The sequence below is a fragment of the Hyposmocoma kahamanoa genome, unplaced genomic scaffold (genome assembly GCF_003589595.1).
Source record: "Hyposmocoma kahamanoa isolate Upper Pololo Valley unplaced genomic scaffold, ASM358959v1 190, whole genome shotgun sequence".
In the NCBI taxonomy this organism is placed as follows: domain Eukaryota; kingdom Metazoa; phylum Arthropoda; class Insecta; order Lepidoptera; family Cosmopterigidae; genus Hyposmocoma; species Hyposmocoma kahamanoa.
The window spans coordinates 1287801-1309336 of record NW_020653718.1 but is presented as its reverse complement, the minus strand read 5'-3'; the positions used below and the strand labels follow the sequence as shown (position 1 = coordinate 1309336).

Genomic DNA, 21536 nt, shown 5'->3' with positions numbered 1-21536 from the left:
TACGTTTTAATTATGCCTAGATATCCATACAATTTTTTTGTTTTTTAAGAAGTCTGGAATAAAGAAATCGTAGAATAATGTAGTTTAGAACAAATGCAAGAACACAATTCAATTGATTAATTTCGACCATAGACAAAGTAACAAAAGTAATTTTAAGCATGAGTGATTGTTTACCCACCTAAAGTATTGGTTGTTTTATAGTACACAAATAAAACATTAAAGCTATAAAAACAAGTAACCAATTGAACAGTAATGACATAAAGTAAAAAATAAAACACAATGTGACAAAAATGTTTAGACAATATTTAAATGAGAAATAAGAAAGTTAGCAAAGGAACATTTTGACTACAGGCCTCTTGCCAATGTCAATGTCACATTGAGATTACAGTGTGACGATTTGTGGCAGATTTCTGCCATTTTGGCATTTAATTTTTATACATTTTCATTGCGGCAGAACATGTTAACGTTTTATTCAATGTGGCAAAGTTTGGCAGATTTCGGAATATTCAAGAAGTTCTTTATTATGTTTAGAAATATATATCAGGAGCATGTTATAAACATTACCTGTATCAACTGTATAACTCCAGCTTCTACGGGCTGTACTCAATTAGCTTTTTTGATACTATGATAATGAATCACAAGTATTGATAGGTATCTATAATGCACGTCGTCAAAAACACTGGGTCACAAAATACACGGGATGTCGCCATCCTTCTTTACCTTTGTTATAAAATAAACGAGATCAAAGCTGAAGCGTAGATTTCTCTAGGGATAACCTTAATAAAAAAAGAGCAATTTATTTTATACTTCTATTTTAAACTCGTACCTTCATTAAAAAATAAACATGATATCCGCAATAAAATCTTCATTGACATACAATGAGTAAACTCTGTGTTGCAATAAGTATTAATATTTACTTATGGAAAATCAACTGCTTTATGACAGTCTGTAACATCAACAAAAGAAAACATATTGGTTTTCACTTTTAGCAACAGAAGATACAATTAGCAGTACATATTTAGAATGTATTGTTCGTAATACCTCCCCGATTGCGCCGGTATGTTCTATTGCGGTGACCGCGTACCGAAAATCGTAGTATGGGCAGACCACACACAACTGAGGACCTGGATGCGCGCAGTGCAGGGCCGGTCGTTGTGGCCATCTATGAGTGAGGCTTTTATGTAGCAGAACATGACATGTGCTACACGCAAGTGACGAAATAATTTTAAGAAATGAGACGATGGATGCCGTAATCCAATATCTACTGACGAGTCCATCTTGGAAGGATTTTTTTTAAGCTTATCAGTTATACTCTTATCGCTGGAGCATCTTCCAATCAATTTTTTATAAGCCAGCTCCTTGATCTCCTTATATGATACGACACCGACCTTTTCCTTTATTTGGTATATGTTACTGCACCTAGGTTGACCTCTTCCCCTCGACCTGTCCCTCCAAAATGGTCTTAAAGAAGATGTCGTGTCTTATCAAACGTCCAATCATTTTTAGGTTAAAATTTGCATTTTCCATTCCATTAGGGAGAGTCCGAACAAAAAACAAACCAACACATGCGCCTACGCTAATGCAAAAGTTATTTCTAAATAATGTTAATTTAAATTATTTCTAAATAATTTATTATTGTTATTTTTGTTCCTGACACACAAAATCTTGAAACTCGTTACCAACTGTTTCACGGGATCTATTGTTTTTATAAGCTTATTAATTTTTTAAATGCCGATGTATTTTTCCTGGTCAATTTTAAAATTTGAATTTGAAAATGAAATTGGCCAAAAAAACCCATTGGTGTTAAAAAAAACCTGAGTTTAAAAATAAGCAAAAACGTTCTTGACTAGACTTAACTAGACACTTTTGATGAGAGTAGTTACTAATTTAGTAATTACTTACTAAAAATCAAAATAATCGATCCTAATTTAATAACATTTATAATACTTAATCGACATTGATTTACTATTTCATTTCTCATCGTTGGCTTTCATTATGTTACTCAAGCGATGACAAAATTATGATTTGTAGAGATCGGTTATCGGTTGCCATCAAATTGTGTCTTCGCCATGAAAATCATGTCAATGACCACTTAACATGCTAAATGGTACAAACTATGTAATTTTTATAACTTTGTGCCTTTTGTGGTGTAAACCCTGGATCCATGGTTGTCTGGGTCATTTGGACATTTACCAGAAACCGTTTGTTTACTAACAAATAATAGAAAATGCTATTTTATGATAGTCGGCACCTTTTATTCGGCCACAAGCTCCCACCTGAACAACTATCAAGCCGTGAGAGCTTCCTTCGACATACCACCGCTACAGACGAACGCGAGGTGCAAATTCTGGCAAGCCAAAGTCTCTGCTTCTCTTGATTATTTAGTGTCGGCGGGTAACCACTGGATGCACGTCGCGTCCGATTGGCTGGTCTGGAAATCTTTGGGGGAGGCCTGTGTTCAACAGTGGGCGTCATCCAGCTGATATGATGATGATGAAGTGCAGTATTTCATATACATTCAATTCATGTAATAATCCCTGACAAGTGTAGTATTTGATATACATTCAAGTCATGTAATAGTACCTATTAGTAAATTTACAACTTGTTTTTAGTTCATATTTAAGTTACATTTTATAATTTTAGTGTTTACCACACTATTACTTACGTGCTATCTCATCTTGTAAAAGCGGTTCCAACAGAAATCCAGCGTTACAGCAGGCGAGCTGTAACATTATGCTGAGTTGGATCCGTTTCAGCTTTAGATATATGTAATCATTAATTTGATTTGTCTGTTTTGCTTAAGTTTTTTTGAGCTGTATAACGTGTCTTTCTTTCTTCTTCTTCCTATTGTATTACCCCAGCCAAAAGTCTTCCTTGGGCACGAGTTGCAGTGGTCAATAACGAAATCTCTGAATCGCCTCAGATCATAAGTGTGCCGATGTTAGAGCTACATGATGAAATGGGGATATATCAATACGATGCAAAACTATTATGCTTGCGCATTCCCCATACAAAGTGAGTCTCACTTGCTCTCATGACCACAGTGTCCGACCAGCTGCAGAAGCAACAGATAGGGCCGTACAGGTGGCTGCTTACTGGGCCAAAGAAATATAATACAGGTTTTCTGCATAGCATAGCAATAAATATGTTAGTTATAAATACCGCCTTTATTAGTTTAAAAACCAATGACACAGCAACTGACAATTAATTTTTTTTAGTAAAACTATTGCAAAAATGAACTTCTGAGACATAGCACTCTATTTTCAAAGTGTTTCATCAAATAATTTGTTAATTAAGCCGGTGCTGTTTTTGTACTAGTATTTTTTTCTTTTTTTTTATTCATTACTGCCCCGACCTCAGATTACATTTGGTCACATTGTTCAGCCTTTCTTTTTACTCCAATACAAGAAGGAAGTGTTATTGTAGAACGATGTATGCAGTGCTGTAAACAACAAATATACTATATTACTTAATTTTTAATGAACTTTTTTAAGCGACGGGACGTACAAGTCGTGCGGCTGGCAGTAAAATGCTGATTATACAATCTAAAATAATCTAGGGTGATTCCTGTGACAGTTCATAAAATTATACACAATACAACTTTATAATAATATGCTCTAATGTACAGTCAAGCTTGAAACTTTGGACTTTAGACCGTTATTATTGCAAGCGGCATAGAGTTAAATTTAAAGCTTTAGTGTCAAGCTTGACGTACTTTTGACCCAGTACCCAGAAAAAAATACGTACAGGCCTGTACGTATTTCATAAACTATTTGTATAAGACTCACTTTTAGATGAACAAATTAAATTTGTTCAAATAAATACTTTAAAAAAAGAACACCAAATCAGTGTTTATTTATGTAAATGAGCGGGAAACCATTTTTTTTAATTCATGAATTTTTTACGACAACGTGCAAAGGTTTAATAACCTTTCTTTTTTGTTATCGTAAAAAAATCATACAATGCAAATGCAGTGGTTACACTAGGGATGCGGTATATCGATAAAAAGTTTTCGATAATTTAATGAATAATCTCAGTACAGAGTACTAAAAAAACCGACCTCAAAAGTACGTGGAATTACATTTGTTTACCAAGTTTTTTGAAATATCCTCTAGTGCGCCACTATACAGGACTTGATACAGGAGATAATAAAAATCGGTTCTCACTACTCAAAGTATATTGAGAGAAAAAAACGCCCTGAATCGGAAAATAGCAAAACCAACTATTTTAATAATACTCCTTAAGTAAAATTTAGGCGCCATTTATAAAAATGAATGTTTATGCGTACCCTTAGAGGTGGATGATTTTCTTCAAAATGAAATAGGACTATGAAGGTACCGTCTTTCAAACAAAAAAAGAATCATGAAAATCGGTTCACAAATACCGGAGTTATCGCGTAACATACATATGTTACGCGATAACTATAAAGATGATAACAAAAAAAACATATAGTCGAATTGAGAACCTCCTTCTTTTTTTGAAGTCGGTTAATAAATGAATCCGCACTATTCATTTATTTATTAAATTATCGAAAACATTTTACCGATATACCTCATCCCTAGCATATATAATGTAAAGAAGTAACCTTTGCACGTTGTAAAAAATAATTTATTCATTCATAAAGTATAAATTTAATCATAGACAATGAATTAACATGTCAGTGTTATTACATTTTTGAAACCTATAAATAGGTGACAGATAAATATTTTTTGAAGTTTTCTAATATTTGTTGAAATACATTTTGAATTAAAGTTGTGCGTTTTATGCTTTAAGATTCTTAATACAAAACACTATACGTCGTTCAGAATACTTCAGAAAAATAAAACTAAAAGAGAGAACTTACATTTCAAAAATCAAATACACTAAACAATCTATCGACTTTACTTCATCCCTATAACAAACGTCAAATGGAGTGTCACAGGAATCAGTCTAGTTTGTGTTTAATCTTTGCAATTTAAAGCTCTAAGTGGCACTGCAACTGTTACGAATAGGCGTGTCTCTTACCATGACTTGTTCGTCTCGTCACTTGATATTATTAAAACAAAATCTATACTACTCATTTCAATGTAAACCCTAGAACTAGTTAATTTAGTAGTCTGTGCTTCTTGAAGACGGAGTAAAATGATATGTGCGGGGTGGTCAGTTGCCATACAATTTAAAATAATCAATTGTATTTGTTATTTATTTTATTTTATTCACAAGTAAAACAATACAAAATTAAACACAAAACCGCGAATACCACCATTAAAAGATTTATGTACCGCTGCCATCACATGCTATCAGGCATGATATCATGTTGTCGATAGTTTTATCGATAGATTGTGAAAGAAGTAAAATTTTGCCAAAAATATCTGAATTGTGAATGTTACAACGACGTTCTAATTATTGTTAATTGCGTATACGCAATACCTACTTTATTCTTCATTTCACAGTTGGTTTACTTGCATTGAAATCAATTTTTATTTATACATATACATTTTAATAAGAACTGGCGGATTTGATTATTTATGTTTGTAGAATTAACATGAAAAACTTTTAAATATGTTTCCTGTTTTTATTTTTAATAAGCGTTATTCTAAGTGAAATAAGGTAAACTATTCTTTTATGGAGAACTGTACACGATTTTACAATAAGATTCCGGAGCATTATATTAAGATTACCATTGCCAAAGTTTAAAATTACATTAAAAGCATTTTAATTGAAAAGTCATATTACAAATTTGTAGACTACGTATTAGATAAAGATGTATGGAGAGACAACATGAGTCTAGATTCCACACAAATATGATTCAAAATATATTCTATAGCATTTAAGTTTATTTGAAAAGAGCAATCCCTAGAGTTTCTTGCTCGTTCTTTTCGGGGAAGTCGGCACAGTGAACGAGTAAAAAAAATACAATTTTTACCTATGGAATAAATGAACATTTGAATTTGACAATTCAAATGAACCTGTGCCCAGCAGTTGGACGAATAATGGGTATGATGATTCAAATGAAGCAAATGTGGCTATTTATTACATATGTAAGCGTGAACATTCAGTTGATTGCAATCACAAGCTGCTGAAAACGGGTAACACATTTGCGCTGTGAAATGTCTTTTTACTCCATCTTCAAGAGACATAGACTGTAGGTAGTAAGTTATTTAAGTATCGAGTCAGTTAACTCATTGCTAAGTGGTTAAACCACTAAGTTTTTGCTTAGCCATAAAGAAGAGTATATTTTAATAAAACTTTTTTGAAATAGAATAAAAAAAAATAATGTGGGTTAAATAAAGGATTGTCGATGATAATGATGTGACATTGGATATTTCGAACGGCTCGAGTTACAGCGCGATCGCTTTTCTTTTTTGTTTCCAATAAGTTATTAATGCGACATGAGAGAAGAGCAGCGGCTAAACTATCGAGCTGCACAGACAAATCAAATCTTAATAGCTTTATTAAGACAAGTATGATGAATGCATATAAACGTAGCAGCGCGGCTTGTACGCCGCGTGCCGTATACGGACGGCGCAAAATCTCGTGATGCACTCGCGTTGCATAATACGGTCGTCTCCACAGAACAATAAATACAGTAGAAGTGGTTAGTTAGCATCGCACGCGTGCCAACTGTAGGCATAGTTGTGCCTACTTGAGCTCAATCCGCCATTTTCGCTATATACAGTACGGTTGTGTCAATTCTTCCGCGTAAGTTGTCGGAAATCGTAGAAATCGCCTTATTTTGCTGATTTGGAGTGTAAAAACGATAGCCGCACCAAAAATATTACCCGTGGTGGTATTACATATCATTGGTAAGTCTTATTTTAATAAATTTTCAATTTTCTGTTTATCAAATTGATTCAGATGTTAATCTTCAGTCGTAGTCCAGCTTTTGGCCGCAAGATGGCAACACGTTGAATAAAATTTCTATATAAAATCAAAATGTCGTAACTTGCATTAAAGATAATTGTAAACTTTCAACGATATTAGCGAATGGGTAAAGTTAAGATTATGTTAACAATCCAGAATTTGTTACATCTTTTTGAATTAGAAACTACGACCAATTATTATCAAGATTTTGTAATGTTTATCAATTGTTTGTGTGCGTTTTGGCGACAGCGGTTCTGATAGTAATCGAGGCTTAAGAGCTCATTCAGAGTGCAGGCGCGGGTGCAGCGTCTTCCCTTTCACTGTGCCGAAGCGGCTGCGAGCGAGTAGATCCATACGACGAAATCATAAACAGACGCTAGAATGCTAGTCTAAGCACTGTGAAAGGTACGTGCGGACCGAGCCAACATCTACCCGTGCGGCGGGCGCACACCGGCGCCTGCGCCCGCCTCGAGGCAGACGCCGCCGCCGGCGCGCCCCCTTCGAATGGGTTCCCGCCTTATCGTGGCGGGGGGGCTCTAGTAGCTGTGGTCGATTTAATCCCACGGTGAAGCTAAGAGGAACTCACGGGCCGGCCAATGGAGCTAGGCAGGCTCGAGGAGGAGGGCGTACCGTCTTGATCTAAGGCCGAGCGGGTCCGCACGGAGGCATGCGGGGGAAGAGATATGTCGGTGTGTCGTTGCCGCTCGTCCTGTCCTCCGCGGCCGAATTTGGGCGATTGGCCCGTGCGGTGGGCGCTCCAAAGACTCTCTACGGAGAGTCCACGTGGATGCGCGTAGGGTGTTGCGGCGGAGCCCACCAATAGATCCGCCGCGGGGGCTGGGGGAGCATCCTCTGAACTTTACAGTCAAGGGGATGTTGTCCTGGCCCCATGAACCCTGGTTAACAGACTCGGGGGAGTTTGCTACCCAGCATGGAGGGGCCCGAGATGGCAGACTCGTCTGGTGTTCGGCGAGCCTTACATTTGGAGTCGGGGGACCATTGTGTCTCCCTTCTCGGGTAGGGGCTGCGCTGGGCGCGGACAGCCGCTGGTGGAGGAGCGGACGAGCGATTGCGCACCCGTGCCTCCACCTGCAGCGGAGAGGAGGAACACCCCGAGGGTTTGGTGAGGTCGGGTTGCTCCCTGTCAGGGTTCAGCCCAGTCCCACATAACCCAGCCTCTGCTCCCGCAGAGCCGGGATATCTGTAAGCAGGCTCAAGACATACGCGCGCACGGCCACTGTGAACGCAACGAGCGTCTATATACATTTGGTTTACACGCACCCGCGCCTGCCGCCACTCTGAATAAGACCTTAGGCACTCGCACTGTTTTTTACTTCCGTGGTCGCGCACATAATACAAGCCGCCCTGTTACTTTGTAGCGTTTACTTCTCTTATTTTACTATGATAATAAAATTAAATAATAGTATAATAATTAACGTACTTTAAGAGTTAAAATCTGAGCACAGTATCGCATTTTTGTAACTAGGCATTGGCCTTTCCACCCGTACTGGTCAGGTCTCGTACGTATGCACTTTGCAATTATGAATGTTTTAATATCTGGCAAAATGTTAATGTTTCGCATAGAGTGAACCAATTTTTGCCTGTTTAAAAGTCCAGTCTTGTCTAGATATCCTAAGGCTTTGCCAATGCAATTATCGGTGCGACACTGAAATATTATTGATGATTAAAATATACAGCACATGTTCGTATTCCAAAAGGTGTAAACAGGTAGTCGTAGCCGAGGTCCTGGTACTTATTACTCCTAATTCTTTCCGCCAGCTCAAATGCCGACTCAGCCCTCTTGTTGGTGTGCTGGAGATGGGATGCGGCGAGTATGTCAGCACACGTGGCGTCCCAGACCATTCACACCAGTGCCCGGTCTGTACTCCAAGCGATGAGTGTCATTCCATAAACTTAACAAGGACACTTGACGTCACTATCTCAGGACGCTGATCAAAATTAAAAATTTAGGCTTTGATCTGAATAACTTTTTTTAATTTCAAATTTCGCACCCTTGATGAAACGAGGTCATATTGGCAAAATAGCAACTTTTCAGGAGAGAGGTTTAAATATTCTAGGTAAAAGTATTATTACTAAAAAAACTTCACACAGATCAGGGGGCCTACCTCTTAAAACAATATTACTTTAACCTTACATTTTACTTTTCGTACCATAACACGCTTAAAGTAAGCTTATTGTAATGTTAAAACTATGATGTTTTATTGGCAGCTTTGTGACTATTCATTCACTCAGTTCGTACTATGATGCGACTTTAACATTAAAGTAATTTTGCTCTTATGTCAAATTTAGCAATCTTAAAATAGTTACACGGATGCAACGGAAACCATATAATTTTCAGTTCTGTTGTCTTAATATTGATTTGTAATTATGAAAAGTTAAGTTCAACTTATTTATTTACATATGTCTCTTCAATATTTCGTTTATTTTTTTACTTAATAGGACATACGAAATGATTTCTCGTTAAATAAAAATACGCGATGTTTATTTCGTAAAATTATAACAGCGCCATCTATATACTCCTTGGCGAAACTAACAGTTGACACTAGACTATAGTTCTGAACTCACAACGTGACTATCAAGACTCAGCTTGTTTTATTTATTTTTCTTCATGAAAATGCGGAATAATTATTGAAAACAACGTAATTTGAATAGATTTTATTATTACATACTTTTCTTTTCTTAACAGTCAAAATTATCTGAATGTAAATAACAATAAGTACTTAAACATTATACTACGATAAGACGATTCGGAACATCAAAAAAGAAAGACATGGTTTACATATCATTATCTCTTTTCTATTTTTAGTAAGGAATAGACAATATTGGGGAATCATTCGTTCTTTCAATCACTTTTGCAATAATACATTTCTTGGTTGACAGGTTCGTCATGGTACGAATATGAATAATATTACAATAAGCTTACATTGAAATAAGATTGTTTTTGGAAAGGTTATGGTAGGCCCACAGATCTGTGTAAATGTCTATATTTACTGTATAAACAGTTGAATGTTGAACATAGGCCTTTACTTCATGAATACAATCCAAGCCATTCGCTATTCCATTATGCGCCTTGGAATAGACCTACATAATATTTTGTTGTTGTTGTTTAACTTTATCAATTTTTTATAATACATTATAGCGCGCCTCCTCACCCAAAAGCTGGTCATATCAATGAATGAGCTATTATTATATTTATAGCCTTGATCAAAGGCCCCAGAATACACATTTAGGGTCGTATTCTAGAACTCTACTCAATGTACAAGTCAGGATTGCACTGGAAATACGACCCTAATGGCAGGGACTTGAGTATGATTTCGAGTGCTTTAAACCATACTCAAATCCTGACTTGAGCATTGAGTAGAGTTCTAGAATACGACCCTAAGGGTCGTATTATATTGGCGCCCAACGTGGGGCCCCTGTGTTCGTGTATAAAAATTGAAAAATGCCGCGGACGCGTCATGCGCCAGTTACCAGACGCGGGGAGACCGTAAATGCCACGGTTGAAGACAGCAAAATGGCCGCGATGTTCATCATGCTCCAGGAGACTAACTTGCTTGCTATAACATACATTTAACGCGTACATCAAGGGAATGAAATACGCTACCTGTATACAACCTGTATTTCCCGAAAAATAAGATTTGGGCCTTTTCAAAGCTAGAGTGAATACTTTTGCAACTTTCTACCACTTTGAATACAAAAAGTGTAATTTTACTCACATTGAATAAATCCCAGTTTTTCCTAAAACAATTTGTGTGATTCTGAAAGTTTTGGACATTCACGTACTTCGTGTCGCCCATGACGCAGCATAAAAATGGATTCTGTAACAAACATACAAGTGTCCTACGGCTATGTAAAACAGAGGTAAGTACTTTAAATGTCCCATCACTTAATAACTTAAAACTGTCGCAGGTGCCATGGACACACATATAGACAAGCACAATTTACACCCAAACTCACGAGAGAAACAAATGTTTCATACAAATATTTCTCCCGGCCCGGGAATCGAACCTGGGACCTCTGCGTGGCAGTCCGGCATGGTAACCGTTCGGCCACAGAGGCAGTTAATATTATTATTTTGTATAATAATATTATTTTTTATTATTATCATTTTCTTCTTCATTTGTATACATATGTGCAATATGTGTATTTTGTTGCGCCCTCATATAATTTCATCTTACTGTTTTTCCTGTAACCCGAAGGTTGCCTGGAAGAGATTGTTATTTAGCAATAAGGCCGCCGGTTGTACCTGTAATGTTTACTTTATTTGTGTTGTTGTGCAATAAAGAATATTTGTATTGTATTGTATTAAAAAGAATTAGTCTTAATTGAACGATCCTTTAGAACGATCGACATCATAAAAATACTGGATTTTATTTTTCATATTTGGTCGGTTTGATTCCCAGATGAGGCAAGCAACTGTTTAGAAATAAAATAATATCTCCATGCAGCAAAATGTTCTATCCAATATATTTAAAATACTTTCTCTCCTTGTCGCATAGCCTTGGACATCCTGCATAGATTTACCTTCATGCTTCACCCCATAGAACTTCTTTACAAAATTCTTTGAATGAACACGACTTTGATATTGGAGAGAATATCAAACAACACCTAGAGCTGTGTTTTATGGGTTCAGACAGGATATTTCTAGGGTCGGCGGACTAAAGCATATAGGTCAAAAAGTGCTTCAATTTTAAATAATTCTTAAATTTTTTTTGTGTTGTTTGTAATGTTGGAAGATGTGAAGAAAATGGTAAATTTGAAAAATACGTCATTAAAATTTAAGTTACAAATTCATATTCATAGAAAATACGAATACGATACAATGATACTTCGGACACCTGTGACATTTCGGACTGTCATTTCTCGGATTCGGAACTGATACTTCGGACGTAGTGAGCTCAAATGAAATAACAAAAAAAATTGACTTATATCTTGCGTCAAAAAAATTCTTTAGAAAGATTAATTAAAGAAAGGGTGTGCAAAGAGATTTTGGCAACCCATGGCAGTGAGAACAAAGATCATAAGCGGGCAACAATGTGCAAGAAGGACTTATGTGCTTTAGTCGGTAGGTGTATTAATTTGATGTCGTTGTTTGACTTAGGTATGTGCCTTAGCCACCGATCCTCGATTTTTCAACCGACCACAAATAAAGGAGGATGTTCTCAATTCGGTTTTTTTGTATGTATGTTACACGGTCACTCCGGTAAGTGAACCGATTTTGATGATTATTTTTTTGTTGGAAAGAGGTTACCTCAGTTCCATGGTTCCACTTCTAAGAGTGGCAAACTAGGGGGGTGAATGACTTTTGAGCTCGGTTGTTTCAGTACTCTGTACTGAAATTATTACCCAACATACTGGCAAAAGATTGTAGATCAAAGCCTGATATTTATTTTTTACATGTTTTTCACTTTGATACCGCAGGGACTTTTTGGTCAACTCAATATAGTTTGGCATTTGATATATCTGAATTAATTTCAATTACTCTCAAAGTGTCTGCTATCTGTTATGTATTTAAAATATCTAAATTAACCTTAATTACAAGAAAAAAAATTGACTATGTGATACGTACTAAATGATACAATGCACCACACGTATAATTATTAGGATTCCAATCCTCAGATTGTGTCTGTAAAAAAGATAATAATTTTTTTTTTCTTTCAAATGTATACATCAGAAATTACATGTATGATAACTTTGGGGCACCATGAGTAACCAAAAAACAGAAAGACCAATATGAATTTAGAATACAATTGAATTTAAAAAATTTTAGAACATGCTTATGTTGCCAGTTACTCCTCTACAGGGCCGCAATGGCCGACAAACCAACCAAGGTCATCTATACCAATAATATAGATGAGCTTGATTGCCACTGATTGCGCTACGTGCACTAGATTTCTAGATTTTTCGCGGATGGCGCTACGGGCACTTGATTTCTCACAGATTGCGCTACGTGGACTTGATTTCTCACAGATTGTGCTACGTGGACTTGATTTCTCACAGATGGCGCTAAGGCAAAAAACTCGTTAAATAACCAAATCAAAGATCTTCAACAAACACATAGAATAATTCGTAAGGTACGTTGGTTCGTTCTGTCGCTTAAAAAAAGTGCGTATTTGTAACAATAACAAGATACATGATAAGATGTTTGGTAATTAGTACAGTAGTCATTAAGACTGTGTCGCAGCTAATAACGCTCAAATCCGGATAACTAGTGTAATGCGGTGTTCCAATTCAAGTAAGTAAAGTTACAAATTAACACCACGCGCAAGAAATATTAGTAACCTCGTCTTGCCGCTAGATGGCGTTGGGATCAAAATAGAACCCACTATCGTGGTGTTTACTAAATTACACTCCAATAGTATACCTCTTACAATACTGTTATAGATAAAATTAACAATTACTTTGGTATACGGTTTGCTATAAGACTAAGAATGGATCGAACGAATTTTTTCTAAGTTTTAGATCTTAGTATTAATAATTATAACAAACTAGTGGAGTAATATCACAAAAAACAATTGAATATCATGGTCGTGAAATATCCTGACATTTAATAAACATAATTATAATAATAATATTTAAATGCGAAAGTAACTCTGTCTGTTAAGTTTTCAAGCCTGTAGTAGCAGTAGAGGTCCTTGTGTAAGAGTTCGTCCAGGAAAGTACTGCCACCTTACCTATTTCTGCCGCCAAGCAGTAATGTCAGCATTACTGTGTCCCGGTTTTGAAGGGTAAGGGTGCTGGTGAAATTACAGGCACATGGGACTTAAACGTTATGGTAGAACAAACCCCAATAGAGCAAGTCTCCAATAGTAACTTTTTAGGGTTTCATCCGGATCAAACTATGACCTGGAACTATCATGTTGATGTGCTGTGTGGTAAACCCGGCCGCGCATGCTTTGCTCTGCAGCGCCTATCGTGGATTCTGCCATGGGACATAGTTAGGTCACGTTACTTCGCCACCGTGCACTCGCTCTTACAATATGGTGTCGAGTTCTGGGGATGCGCGGCTGCAGAAGCGAGGTGTAAGGGCAATTGCGCGTGTGCCACAGCATAGATCAGCTATGCCTTACTTCGAGCAGTACGGTATACTCACCTTGCCTGCTCTCGTGGCTTTCCAAGCGGCTGTCTACACTAGAGAACACCTGGAAACTTACACTAGACGAGGGGAAGGATATAACCATGAACTACGTAATAAACACAGGGTTGTACATGTGCAGAATATTTTGTCCAAAACGGGTAAATTAATACATTTATTGGGCCCGACAGTATGTAAACGGATGCCTCTTGAAATTGTTGGTTCCGCTTCGGATCACTTATTTAGACGTAAATTAAAGCACTGGCTTGTCAAACAATAAATATATAACTTATCACATTGGTTAAGTAATAGTAATATAAGAAAATAATACGAATATAATTTATAATTTTGTAGGACTTGTAAATGTTAAGTTTACCAATAAAGAATGTCTATATCTATGTCTTGTCAACTTATGTCTCAAGATGACGGGCGCAGTGGCAGTGCCCCTCAGATCTTTGCGATTTAAAGCTCTAAGTGGCACTGCAACCGTTATGGACAGGCGTGTAGCTTACTATCAGGCGAACGACTTGTTCTTCTCGTCACTTGATATAATATACAAAAAAAAATTGACTAATTTTGATATAGATATAGTTGGGACGACATAGGCTACTTTTTGACACAAAAATATATCTTAAAGGGAATGAAGTAGGGGATAACAATTTGTATAGAGAACATATAAAACTATGAAAATTAGTATGGTACAATAGGTTACTTGAAGACTTATTCTACTCAGACGAAGTTACGGACACCAAGTTACAAGTAAATGAGTGGAATTTGTTTTAATCAAATTAAATGCTTAAAAGCAAAAAATCTCAACCAAAAAACTATTTGGAACTACTTAAAATATCTTGTTATCATTTGATAATGCACCTTTAGTATAATAAAGCCACTGGTAGCGTGAATTAGTTACGGATAACCCAAACCGGCCAACCATGTGGGAAATGCAAATGATACCTTCCTTCTATTTGTGGACTGTATATGAATAACTAAGTATGGTTGATTGGAACAAATAACACTAGGCAAGGGGGGAGCACAATACCTTTGGAAACCAACCTCGTGACCACTCTGCCGGTGCAATTTTTTTAAAATAAATAGCGCACACACTCAACATAGCCCCGCACTAGGGAAACCGTGTGTCGCGTGTGCCATGGACACATACACAAATTACACCCAAATGTACGAGATAAATAAATGTAGGCCATACAAATATTTCTCGATCGAACCTGGGACCTCTGCGTGGCAGCCCGGCATGGTAGCCGGTCGGCCACAGAGGCATTGACCGATTCCGGCACCTTGCTTCACCCAGGGCGCGATTCTAGATGTTACAAGTTCACCAAAACGTACGTTCAGTATTATTCACTATAGTTTTCAGTTTAGAATGGTTTCACTATGATTTTTCACAATAAATTAACGGGAGCGAGAGTTCCTTCTTTGTCCGCTAAGTGTCACCAATTGGGCGACGTCGTCCCGTTCTTGTGTGCGTGTAAGGTATATGTGGGAAAGGGATGGAACAAGAAAGCAGTAATTGATCCAATCAAATGATTCAAAATATAAAGGGTTCACAATTCGCAAGGCAAAATCAAAATACCATTTCGGCGCAACCAGCCACATATCGTGATCGTACATAAAAAGTGATTTTACCACATGAAAATCATAAATGTAATCCGAATTACAAGAAAAAAATTAACTAAATGTGACATTGTATAACTCATCTATTTAATCATGAAAAAGTAATTCACCAATTTCGTTCTTAGAATTTTTGAAACTCTCTCCTGAAAAATTGTCACTACAGATGTGGTTGTATTATACCAAGGGGGTATAGAGGAAAAAAAATTGCTTTTGTAAAACGAACTTAAAAAACAACGCTATTAAGCTACTTATTTCAATAATTTTTATAATAATCTTTTCACCTCACCAGCTTGGAACGACTTTCTTTCTCATTAGAAAATTGAGCGCAAAAGCGGTTTTTTCACTCTAGCGTGGAATAGATTTTTGAAATTCCAACTTGACGATGGATTGTGGTGCACCTAACTTTTTCTTTCCATGAAAAAAAAAACAATGACTAAACTACGCGATTTTTCGTACATTATTTATGTAATATAAATCCGTTGGTGTATTTTATTCTTATTATTGTTGACATTAAATTGGCAACGACAACTAATTTTCTTTATTAAATTATTTTACTTCGTCGAAGAACTAATGTTTTTCTTTCATCTACCATTTTTCTCGCTATAGTGTGGTGAAAATTTGTGTGTTTCGCTCGGTAGCAAAGCTGTTTTGCATCTCGTGTCTTGAAACCCTGGCTACACTCAGGATTCTATTACGGAACTACTCACTTCCCTCGTGGTTCAATCTTAGGGTCGTATTCCAGAACTATACTCAATGCTTAAGTCAGGATTTGAACAGACTTGAGTATGATTTTCAGTGCTCACTGCAATACTCAAGTCCTGACTTGAGTATTGAGCAGAGTTCTAGAATACGACCCCTAGTTTCCTTCATAGTTAATTTCAATACAAACACTCGCGTCAAACAACAAATTTGCAGCCTTGCATAACAAATAACTACTATTGTCTCTATTCAAGGTCCTTACATGAACTTATAAATAGCTAACTTGAATTTTTACTAAGAAAAGAAAAACCTTAGTAAGAGACTGGTGTCCATACTAAGTGTTAACCTGTGTGACAGATCTCCAGGCTTCCACCTCCGCATATAATACCATAACTTCTACTGTAAGTGCTATTTAACAAGATAAAACTCGCATTTAAGATAACAAACAAAATTTGTAAATGTAAGATTTTAAATTTAATATTAAATTGTTAGTAGGCTACTTGTAATTGTAAGTTTTGTGTGTATGTGTGTTTGTTTTTTGTTTGTTTATAGTATGTGCATGTGTTTCAGTATGCAAAGAGTTAGTTCATTCATTACCTCCCTGCTATTCAACATCCCTACATTTAATTACGGTCACAAGTATCTTCGTTTCATATAATTGTATTTCAAACATCACTTCAGTTACTTACCAGTTTGAATGGAGGAACTATATGCCCATTTAGCTAATTAACACAAGCATAATATTAAACAGAAGACAAATATGAAAGAATAGAATAAACATAAGGCTATACAATATTGTAGAGTAGTAAGTTTCACAATAAAGTTTCTATATAATTATAAGAGCCTATGCACACGGCGTGTTTTGAACGCGCGTCTCTTGCTCATTGCTCATTATAAATTTATCATTTACAATATCATTTGTTTCAAACATCATATCGAAAATACCTGCAAGAGTCACCATCACGGATTTTTGTCATCCAAATACGCAGAAGTTGTAATACCATAAACAATATAAAACAAAACTTCACGACAGTGTTTTGGCTACAAATCACCTCTGACTTTCCAAATAGAAAATCGTGTTTAAATCAGTTTAACCATTCGGTGATGGACATACAAATGCGGACGAACAAACTACCACTAAAACTGTCGAAAAGTTAAAAATATGAAAAATGTATGGGTACGTACTACTTCACGTACCTACATACTTTAGGTCGTTCCAACACGGTATTTTTTGTCAGCTTTCAACTACATAGTTTAATATTATGATCACAGATGGCGCTCCTAAATATGTTGCAAGATATTCTAAAGAAATTATTCACTTTCAGAAGTTTATAAGTATGATAACAAAAACAAACACCAGCTGTCCTTTTTACCCTAAATGTGAATAGCATATGCAAGCGAGATAGAAGTATCTCTCAGACATACTTTTTATTGTGCCGTTGCACTACGAGTGTGTAAAGTACAGATCAACCAACACAGAGAAGCTTGCATGTTCACGTCAAATCTTGTTAAATCGTGTATATAGTTGTCGTAGGGCACAAAGTCAAATCTACTAATCCGTCAACCATCCAGAAAGAGTCGTCAGAGAACATAGATTGGCCACAGTGACTTAGTGCTTTTCACTCTAAGGCGAATAATATGATGTCAGTATTATCAGTAATTAAGTAACAACCCTACAATGACATATATAGGAATTGATACGCCGATCAATAGAAATTCAGTGGAATTTCTATTGATCGGTATAATAAGACAAGGTAGTGACCTTGTCTTATTATACTATGGTATGATGATGCAAAACGAGAATGTTTAATAAAAGAAAGAAAATGACTTACCGAAGTGTCGTTTGGTAGCAGCTAAAGTTTGTGCCACAAAAAAACAAGGGCATATGAACAGACAATTCAGAGGATAATTCAGTTGATTGTACGGCTTTCACTTTCGTTCAATTTCCGTATACCGGAATAATAAATTGAGACTCGTGGCGGTCTCAAAAATACCGAGAAAATCGAGATTTTCGAGGTTATTTCAAAAGTTGACATTTTAATCAAGGTTTCTTGAACTCGAATTACAAAATCAACAACTATCTATGAAATTTTTTGTTTCATTCTTATAGTGGGCAGTGGGGCAATAAACGTACTTTCAAATAGATATGACCCGATTTGATTATTATCGTTCTTCAATCTCCATAGTTCGTTTTAGTAGCTGTAGAGCTTCCCGACAAAATTGTACTTAGGAAATGAAGGTCCCAGAATAATACAATTGTTGGTATCTAGTTTTTCCAAGATGGCGTCGGAAAAAGCAACCTGCGACCTCGAATTACCTATAGTACATATTCGGATGTAATAAATTCATTGTAGTTTTGGAGCCGGTCCGAAGGGGATAATCAAGGAGAAAGAAGGGCACCATTACACACAACTAAAACAAGTTTCAAATGGAAATAACCAGATGCTTCATTTACGTTAAGATATATGGTAAGAGTAGTTACATTACTAAGAACTATGATTTTTAATTTCCCGAAGTTACATTTCGAGTTTACGATATAAGATTTTTAGTTTTTACTAGTTACACATATAAACGGTTAACCAAGTACATTTAGAGCTAATACACTACACTAAGAGTTTCGGAAAGTACTTATGTGACACACGGACATGACACTTATACGTTACAGCCCTGGAGGTTACTGAATCCATTTTTAGGTTACATAACTAAAAGTAGATCATATTATGAAGAAACCTGCACGTCGAAAATGGCTCTCGACCTTCGGAAAACGTGTGAAGAAGCAATGGGTTGTATAATAGTAATTACCATAATAGTTTTAGTAAATGAAAAAAGAAATGAATGAATGTCGTCACTGCCATTTCACAGTTTTTTTTCACACAGCATCTTTGTCTTATAATATCAAGTGACAGAAAGAATAAGTTGTGCTCCTGATAGTAAGCTACACGTCTGTCCATAACAGTTGCAGTGTCACTTAGAGCTTTAAATCGCAAAGATCTGAGACATAAGTTGACAAGTCCCATGTGCCTGTAATTTCACCTTACTCTTCAAAACCGGTAATGCTGACATTACTGCTTGGCGGCAGAAGTAGTTCCCTGGACGAACTCTGTCACAAGTAGTTCTTCAGATACACTACTGAGACTCGACTGCTATTGCAACTAGATTTTAGCAGAATAACAAATATTGTCATGCAATATCTATGGAGTCTTCAATGGAATGATCAGTGATTTCAAGAAAATTAGCAGACTAGTGATCCTGGAATCGCGTTCTGGTCAAGGAGAATCATCTGCCACTGGGCTATCACCGTGATGCTATTCTATTAGTCTTACTTGTCTACGTTCTATTAAATTTTACTTACATAGTCTTTTACAGGTCCGTCCAGCTAATTGTTTTGTTAATATCAATAAGAGCATTATTATTCATGGATAAAACATGTAGACAATTTTACACTTATCTAAAATCATTAAAAAAGTCACTAAAAGAAAGAAGGAAATCTCTAATCCGGTGTCGCTTTTAATTTAACGATAAATTTGACAACTTTTTTATAAAATTACATTGCCCTCAAAAGTTACTGGAGTTACGTCTATTTGCCAAGTTTTATTGAAATCGTTTTTTATTGAAAGTGGGTAAAGTCCAATAAACCGGATTGATCACCTAATTTGCCAACCTTAAAGGTGGAATATTTTTTCAAATTTGAACGGGACCCCATTTCCAACAAAAAAAGAATAATCGAAATCGGTTCACAAATGAGAGCGTAATCGTGTAACGTACACGCTAAAAAAATGCATCAAAATCTTTTAAAGTCGGTTAAAAACAGACACTAGTTATGTATACGTAGATGTTGAAGGTACAAAAAGTCTTCTAGAGAATTCTCGCGGCGTCTCGAGAATTCGTTACAAAAATTCGCTTACATGGCAATGTAAATTCATCCTTAGGACTAGCGCAAACCTCCGAACGGCGGATAAGAGCGTGGAAGAGTATGTCCGCTGACGCATACTGATGAGGAATACGCATTACGACACCGCGATCGTCCGCTAGCATTCCGTAGAACCCTCTGGCGTGTGGCATCCGCCGACATGCCACCGGTCTGATTATGTTCTACTTGCATGCAATCGAAAGTCCCCAGTACATGCGAGCAGACTACGGCGCCCACCGGTGGATTTCAGCGCATACCGATGGATTCCGTCGCATATCGATGGATTCCGTCGCATACCGACATCTGTTGCCGCAGGAATGCGTTGCGTTACTCCGAGTTCGGTCTCAGAGCGTTGAAATTTATACTTTATTTCGATGGAAATAGATATAAAATGATAAATTTAATGTCCTCTTACTTCCTGTCCGCCGATTTACGCTGACCTTAAAGCTCTAATGGGGTTATTAACATCACTTTAACTAGTAATGATAATGTGTAAGGGAGTCAACACACTAATTAACGCAGAATCGGTTTGAGCCGGTTAGGAAAAGCTTTATGTCTGTGCAATAAATGCTAAAAAGACTGCTCGTTTTGCTTCCGTTCAGATAATTTTAATGGAAACTTTTTTTATATAAGTCAGTGAGAAAGTATGTAATTTACTTACTGATAGGTCGATCGGCCCAATTACCTGTTTCAAATACACCAAAATCTTTAATATAAATATTGTTGGAAAATCGTAAAGATAAGACCTTGCTGGCCACGTAGATGGAGGGCGCTTTGACACTAGAACATTCTATTTTAGACGCTATGTCGCGCTATTCGAAGACCAGTCTGTTCCCAATTGTGACAGTTACGTCTCTTGACTCGCCTGCATTTGGCGACTTATTATTTTATGATCCTTCTCCAGTTAAGCTAAGATCAGATAGTAATATATTAAGTTTGAGTTACTTTGTTTCGCTGAATTATTTTGTTACGGTAATAAAATTAGACTGTTTAATAGTTAGTTTGGCGTTATGTTATCTATTTACACGTTACACTAACGCTACATACGTTGTTGTTGCAATAACATAACCTAATTGTAAATCTCTGAATATAATGGTCTACTCTGAAATGCCAGTAGATGGCGATCCATAGGTCGCTGGTTCAAATCTTACACAAAGGACCATTGACTGCCTAGTTAATTTCAAAAGATACAAGTTCTCAAACAAAAACAAACATTGTACTATGAACTTGTATTAAAGACTAATTATTACGTAAACATGAATATTATGAGTTTAAAGTTAATAAAATGCTTGCGAGTTTTATTGCGAGAACCACGCCCCTATAATAGACATAATATGTGGTTCTATGTCTACCCTAACA

At 36.5% G+C, this 21536-nt stretch overlaps 1 protein-coding gene across 1 annotated transcript; it reads right to left on the bottom strand.

The window, feature by feature from the left end:
* Positions 1-3361: 3361 nt before the first annotated feature.
* Positions 3362-21048, bottom strand: LOC113226326. The gene is made up of 8 exons (XM_026458912.1): positions 21043-21048; positions 20839-20967; positions 19620-19643; positions 18100-18120; positions 16957-16989; positions 12434-12490; positions 10581-10682; positions 3362-3442 (listed from the first exon to the last, which is right to left on the bottom strand). The coding sequence occupies exons 1-8, from the start codon at positions 21046-21048 to the stop codon at positions 3362-3364; spliced, it is 453 nt and encodes a 150-aa protein (XP_026314697.1).
* Positions 21049-21536: the final 488 nt, after the last annotated feature.

Excerpts from the sequence above, each read along its gene's own strand:
- LOC113226326 (XM_026458912.1), bottom strand. Across the intron at positions 12,491-16,956 it reads TAGTTCCTCCATTCAAACTG|ACACAATCTGAGGATTGGAA; the intron begins GTAAGTAACTGA and ends TCTTTTTTACAG. Across the intron at positions 10,683-12,433 it reads GTGGTGCATTGTATCATTTA|AATCCATTTTTATGCTGCGT; the intron begins GTACGTATCACA and ends TGTTTGTTACAG.